At 29.3% G+C, this 7573-nt stretch overlaps 1 protein-coding gene across 1 annotated transcript; it reads left to right on the forward strand.

The window, feature by feature from the left end:
- The first annotated feature begins 1631 nt into the window (after positions 1-1631).
- On the forward strand, positions 1632-7107 carry LOC136982117 (NADP-dependent malic enzyme-like). The gene is made up of 13 exons (XM_067278540.1): positions 1632-2042; positions 3335-3493; positions 3727-3851; positions 4579-4654; positions 4722-4883; positions 5094-5197; positions 5271-5380; positions 5459-5556; positions 5648-5761; positions 6141-6252; positions 6327-6469; positions 6543-6713; positions 6784-7107. The coding sequence occupies exons 1-13, from the start codon at positions 1923-1925 to the stop codon at positions 7030-7032; spliced, it is 1743 nt and encodes a 580-aa protein (XP_067134641.1). The 5' UTR covers positions 1632-1922; the 3' UTR covers positions 7033-7107.
- The last annotated feature ends 466 nt before the right edge of the window (positions 7108-7573 follow it).

Genomic DNA, 7573 nt, shown 5'->3' on the forward strand with positions numbered 1-7573 from the left:
TATTATAATTTATAATATTCAATTAAAAAATGAAGTGTTATATTTCATTTAATAAAATTTTAAATTCAATCACCTGGCAATGCGCTCTATATAATTTGAAATTAATGATAAAAGTATATTAACCCGATTAAAAATGGTATAGTTATTTTTGGCATGGATTTTAGTATTTCGAAACAAATTATTACTTTAAACAAGGTAATAATTATTTATTTATAACGTAAAATTGGTATATTAGGCTAAATCGTGAGATAATTAAAAGTTACTTTTATATTAACAGAATTTATATAGGCCCTATATAAAGTTATATTTTATATAAGGTAATTTAAATTGTGTTCTGAAGAAATTTATATATATTTTTTTAATCTTTAACTCTTTCGTCTTGTGGGTATTATAAGGAACTTTTCGTTATAGGTCCGTCTTGAATTCTATTAAGCCCACAAATGAGATGAGCAGAGTCGTAAGATTAGTATGGGGGCCTGCATATAACGGGTTCTTTTTGCCTTTTAACTAGTCTCTTCTTATCCTTTTTTATCAAATAAAATACGTAAAACAATTCTTTATTAATAAATCGCGGTCTAATTAATTTTCGTTAGTGTAAGTAACATGATTTTATAGAAGAAACTACTACAGTCCCCTAAGCTTTCTGGGAACAATCTCCAGCTCTCTAAAAGATCCTGGCGGTGAGGAATGGGGCCCGAAATACAGTACCTCGGATATGTCGAGCCCCAGAAAATTCCTTAGGTACTGTACATAGGTACTGTACCAGAAAATTCCTTAGGTATAGTACCTGAGGAATGTATGTAAAATATTATACAAAAAATAATAAATAAATATTTAAAATAGCAGTCGATCTTTATGAATTTATCACGTGATTGAAAGCGTCAAATATTTTTTAATGCTAAAGCATATTATATTAAGTTCTTTTTTTATAAATTAATATTATTAAATAATTTTCTAACATTTTTAATCGGTTGCATAACGCTTATAAAAGACAGCAAGCGTTTCTAGCAGAGGATCATCTGTTCGTCACGTGATGTCGCCATTCAGCTCGTGTTCGGTTGAGCAATGCGTTTTTATCAATGGCGTATATCTGTGTCAAAAACAAAGAAAGTCTATTGTTAGGGAGTGCATTCCTCCTCAGAAATAAGGTTAATTGTAAAAATTACATTTCGAGATTCAGCCATGTCAGATCATTTTTAATGTGGATGGAAGTCATTTTCAGTTCACATGACCTCTTATTGCATAGTTCCGGTCACTGAACACTGAGATTTTACGTTGTTTTTTTAAGTCTTTTATTATTTTAAAATTTTTAAAAAGTAATAAAACAAATACAAAATTTAACAGGAAATATAATAAAAAAATAAATTAAATGTTTTCTGTATTAAAATTAGAATAAATTTTAGCTAAATTTTCAATTTGACGACACGTGGCACCATCTGGCGATAATTATATTAACTAATTTATACACATATACTGTATTTAATAATTTTACGCGAAATAACCAAAAATAATACGTGTTTTTAAATGGCTAAATAATAATAATAATAATAAAACGTCACAATAATAAACTTTTTGCATCGGTAATTATTTATAGAATTGGATGTTTGCTTAAGCGAGTGTTACAACCTTAACCTCATTAAATAAACATTATGTAAATTTATCATATAGAAAATTTATAAATATAATATATATTTATACGATTAACTGTTTATATATGACTCATTAACACAGTTAGAGTTTTTTTTCCCCTCTTTTCTGCGTAAGGTTATCTTCATGCGAAAGACTCTTAATGATCAGATCCGAACTGTCGTCTTAACACCAGCGGAGTTTCCTTTGATCACGAGTTAAATCAAACAGCAACTCGCTTCTCGCAAGGTATATCGGGATTGTTTCTTGGACTTGACTGTCATTCTTGCTTCGCCATGGGACTGAACAATCAAAAAATGCAATGCGAATGCAAATCAGCGCAGATTAAAAGTAAAAAAGCTGTCGAAAACGCTCACCCTTTGACTATATATATCAGGGATCCGAAAGTATGTAAGGTAAGTTTTTATCACCGGTTTTTCTTTCATTTTTTTCGTTAAGTTTGTGTATTTATGTTATGTATCTAACGCCGATTATAATACAAAATAAAAAAGAGGCTAAGTTAGAAAATTGATAAATAAATAATAATTAGAAAAATTGAATTTATATAACTTTTTTAAACACGTTAAAAATTTAATATTTCGCATCCGTCGTCGGTAGCTTTGCTTAATCGGTCATGCAGAGTTTTTGATCTGGAGCATTTTTATAGAGTTTATGCTCTGTTTGGTTTGCTGTGTTTCGGGTGAAAGTAATTATTTGTCAGAATGTCGTGGAAATTTTAATTCTTCATTTGGCGTTTATAGGTCATGAACAGAACATATAAAACTAACCGGTTTCACCAAGTGGTAAGCATCGACAGGTACTAACGTATTCAAGGTAGCTTATTAAAAATGTTTTATATAAAATTTTAATAGAGATGGGTAAATAAATAAATTTAAAACATTCTGATTGACGGGTGTATTTAATTATTTTCCACATAAATAAATACAAAACTGTTAGACTTTTATTGATGTTAGTAACGTGATCCGTATCAATTAACCTATATAGTCTGGTAAAGCTTTTCTTAAGATAATCTGTTGATAATTTCGAGTAAAAATATTTATAAGAATTAAAATTTATCTTTTGTTACATTGAATAAAGCATGTAGTATTATTAAGACCTCATAATACTTTACGCATTCTTCGATTAGATATGGTTTATGGAGCATAGCAGATATAAGTTCATCGGGCTCTTATCGATTAACATTAACCTTCTTCTATTGTCACCGTGGTTTGATCTTGAATAAGAATCCATATTTATATATTACTGTTTAACAATTACAATGATATATTGTCGAGACATAGAGTCGTTTTTTAATTTGTCAGTATATAAATGTTTCTCGTACTTGTTTTAACTACTTTTAAACCGAATTGTTATAAGTATCCGGTAGATAATGAGTTTCCCAATTGAATTGTACTATACATTTTCTTTTTTAAGGTATTCAAGGTTATCGAAAACTAAAGTTTATATAAAACCGTGAAGGTCAAACTCGATTTTGAAAACAAGGATCTATTTTCACTTTCAATATTTTAATTTATACGTGTTTTCTATATCTGTAGGATTTTACACGGAAAATTACGCATTCCGGGACTTTTCTTGTATTGCATAACTGCAAATATTTATCCTGTTTCGTCTTCTTTATAAACATTTTTATTGCATATATATATATATATATATATATATAAATTATATAATAAATTATATTTTATAGGGTCTGGCTTATACAGGAAGAGAAAGAGAAGTTTTAAAATTAAGAGGACTTCTGCCTCCAGCTGTTAGAAGTGCAGAATTACAAGTAAAAGCGGTTTTAGAAAACTTAAAAGGTTACGAGAATGATCTATCTCGATATCTTTATTTGAGGCAACTTCAGGTACTGAATTATACTTAACAAATACTGAATTATTTATTTGGAAGTGTTATTTTAAGATAAATAAAATAGGCCAAGAAATAATTATGTACCTTGACAAATTCGACCACACCTCTTATCAATGTTTTCTCTTTAATGATATTATATTTTTAGAAGATACTTAATCTTTGAACTATACTTTGAACTATTCACTTTCAGACTTTATGTTTTTATTATATAAATTTATTATTTTTTAGGATGACAACGAAAGATTATTTTATCGCGTCTTATGTGAGCATACCGATTTGTTAATGCCTATAGTATATACCCCTACAGTTGGATTGGCATGCTTAAAATACAGTGTTCTGTTTGAAAGACCAAGGTAATAATAAAAATTAGAAATCTACAATAAAAAAATAGTCGTGGATTTTATCACTTTATTGTAATAACTAACCGTAAATTTTCGAAATAATTGCGTAAGCGTTATATCTCAATATCCGCTTGAATGTTTTCATTTCACTCCAGGAAATTTTAACAATGACTTTTTTTTTTATCCTTGTACAAATATTGATTTGTTTTATATGCAATAATAAATAATGAACTAAATCAAAATTGTTTTATTTAAAATATTTCTAAATTGAATTTATAAATTAATAATTTTCTTCTTTATTCTAAAGTTAGGACATAATAGGACACATACTTAGTGTGTTTGTGTATAGTTATCGTTATAAAGTGTGAAATTACATTGCAATATTTCCTATAAGGCTATTATCAGGCTGTTGTCTGATTATAATTTATAAGAAATCATAAAGAAATATTGTTTACTTGTTAGAAAATATAAATAAAAGATTTAAAACTTAAAGATATAAATACTTCTTGATTTTGTTAAATCATACATAAAAACAAAACTTTGTCATACATAAAAAATTATGTAGAAATTGAAAAGTTTTATGTGTATTTTTTAAAAAATTTTTATGTATGACAGAGTTTTTATCATAAAATTTAACAGAATATTATAAAGCTGGATAAAAAAGTAAAAGCTGGCTTACTCTTGAATGAAGTGTAATTCTTTGTATAATAATTATAATTTGATTAAATTCTATTTTTAGAGGGTTATATCTTTCCGTGCACGATTCGGGTCATATTTATAATATTTTAGGAAATTGGCCAGAAAAAGATGTTAAAGTAAGTGCTAAATTCAGAGTAATTTTTTTTAAAATGACGAGTATATTTTACACGTTTCTTTCTACAGGCGATTGTCGTAACCGATGGCGAGAGGATATTGGGTCTTGGTGATTTAGGTGCGAACGGTATGGGAATATCTGTCGGTAAACTGGCATTGTATACTGCTTTAGCAGGTATTCCTCCATACTTGACACTACCTGTAACGTTAGACGTCGGTACAAATAATGAAGTAGGTATTTTTGATTGCATCAGTCTGATATTAAGATATTGTAGATAATGTTACAAGATATATTTTTAGTATATATCCCTAATTATTATATTAATTAAACCATTCTATAAACGTGAAAATATCTTTTTATTCGACTCTGTATGTTTCAATTTAAAATACCAGATTACAAAAGCTATGAATTTTTATTTATTTATTTTTTTTATAAAATAGGGATTACTTGCAGATCCTTTTTATATTGGTCTTAAACAGAAAAGGGTCAGGGGACCGGAATATGACGACTTTATAGAAGAATTTATGGAAGCTGTAGTAAAAAAGTATTACTTGATTTTTTATAATTATAATTTTTATATGTGTATGTATGATATTTATAAGTGTTTTTCAATACAGATTTGGTCGATTCTGTTTAATACAATTCGAAGATTTCGGTAACAGTAATGCATTCAGATTACTAGAAAAATATAAGTATCATTATTGCACCTTTAACGATGATATTCAAGGTGTGTAGAACAAAATTCGAAGAATTTCGTATAAAGATTTATTTAATAATGATTCATGTATTTAAATAATTCTCTCAGGTACAGCTTCCGTCGCTGTTGCGGGTATTATTGCAAGTTTAAAAATAACAGGAAAAAAATTATCACAGAACATATTTTTATTTCAGGGCGCTGGTGAAGTACGTTGGGCTATTATATTAAATATTTATAATAATAAGAACGTTGTTATTATTTAATATATATATATATTTATTTATTTCTATAAAATAGGCAGCGCTGGGAACTGCCGATCTACTAGTTATGGCTATGGATCAAGAGGGTCTATCGAAAGACGAGGCCGCTAGTCGAATTTGGATGATAGATTCCAAGGGTCTCATCGTCAAGGTATACCTAATTAATATTTCAATTGTATATATTATTCAAATGTTTAAAGATAAATTCGCTTGGCTAAATGACAAATTCCCAAAAGGTAAATTTGCTCAAAATAGGTCAAGGAAGATTAAAATCTTTATTAAGTCTGCTCATAAATGTAAGAAAATTAATTTTTACCACATTTTACATCAAAATAAACTCGCTAATTTTACGTTTAGTTTCGAACAGCACTTCGTAATTTATTTTTTTAATTTTATTGAGAGTTATTTTGTGCGTTTATTGAACAATTACCTGGCTGTGTTATAGTTCACAAAATTGATTGCAGATGGCGCTAGAGGTTTACGTAAAAGAAAACATTTTATTAATTTTTTTTTAATTATTTCTTTCATAGAATCGTCCAAGCGGTGGTGTAACTGCACATAAAGGGAAATATGCCAAAGAATGTCATCCAATACAAAATTTAGAAGAAATAGTTAAATTTGTCAAACCAACCGTTTTAATAGGTATTTTTGCATTTATTATACAATTTATTATTTATAATAATAATATAAGTATTAAGAATTTCGTTTATAAACAGGCGTTTCAGCCCAGAAAGGTGTTTTCACACCGGCCGTATTGAAAGCCATGGCTTCCATGTCAGATCATCCTGTAGTATTTGCATTGAGTAACCCGACCGATAAAGCAGAGTGTACAGCAGAGGAAGCGTACACTTACACAGAAGTAATTCTCGTTTAAGAAAACTACCGAATTTTGTACAGTATAACCTAAAATAATTAATAATTTTCTTGGATAGGGTAAATGTGTTTTTGCCAGCGGAAGTCCCTTTCCTCCTTTCACCTATCAGGGTAAAACTTATCATCCTGGACAAGGAAACAACGCTTACATATTTCCTGGAATGGCTCTTGCAGTTACAGGTTGCGGCGTACATCATATTAATGACGAATCCTTTCTGGTAGCAGCTAAGGTAAGAGTAATTTTATTACAGTATTATAGGATAGTTTGTATTTCGACTAACAGCTGGCGCTACCTTCTAGGCACTGGCTAACCAGGTGACCAAAGAGCATATTTCAGAAGGTCGTGTATATCCTCCCCTCCAGTCTATACGTGATGTATCGCTTAACATCGCTGCAAAACTAGCTCAATATTTTTATGTGGAGAGTATGGCCACTTACAGACCGGAACCGGAAGATAAAGTTAGTTTCTTAAAGGGCAAACAATACGATTACAATTACGTAGGTTATAGTAACCGCCACATCAACCTGAATGGCTTATTTAGTCAGTAATGTAGTATAGAAATAATCTGATTTTTGTTACCATTTTTTCTATGTTTATAAAATAAATAAAAATGAATATTTTAATTCTATTATTTCAATTTTAACATTGATGTAACTAATAAGATCAGGTGTGACGTTCACACCGTCTGAAAGAAAAACAAAACTCAATAAAGCCGCACTCTAGTACAGTTAAGGGATCAAAACAGATTGAAAGTTCGTTCCACTTCAAGTAAAAACGGAACGGGTCCGAGATCAAGAGAACCCAATGAATCACCTGTGTTACCAGTCACGTGTTGTTGAGTGGTTGAACACTGATCCTATCTCTCCTGACGTAACTACAACAACATCCACAGATGTACATGTTCAGGGAATTCTTGTAAAGTGACTGCACTTTATCCCATTGTACTTCATATCAAATTGTGTCGTGTTTGTTACTTTATAGAAACACGCATTTTTCAAAATTCATACATTAATTTAATAAATATATATATAATTTCTGATTATGTTTTAGAACTAATGAAACACATTTGAAAAGGGTGTGAACAGGTTT

Source organism: Centruroides vittatus, unplaced genomic scaffold (genome assembly GCF_030686945.1).
Source record: "Centruroides vittatus isolate TY-2023 unplaced genomic scaffold, ASM3068694v2 contig_808, whole genome shotgun sequence".
NCBI classification, from domain to species: Eukaryota; Metazoa; Arthropoda; class Arachnida; order Scorpiones; family Buthidae; genus Centruroides; species Centruroides vittatus.

What these genes read in the sequence shown, in the direction of transcription:
- LOC136982117 (XM_067278540.1), top strand. Translation starts at nt 1,923, where the DNA reads ATGGGACTGAACAATCAAAAAATGCAATGCGAATGCAAATCAGCGCAG. An exon ending in TTTATTTGAGGCAACTTCAG is followed by an intron (nt 3,494 to 3,726) that starts GTACTGAATTAT and finishes ATTATTTTTTAG; the next exon opens with GATGACAACGAAAGATTATT. An exon ending in CCAAGGGTCTCATCGTCAAG is followed by an intron (nt 5,762 to 6,140) that starts GTATACCTAATT and finishes TTTCTTTCATAG; the next exon opens with AATCGTCCAAGCGGTGGTGT.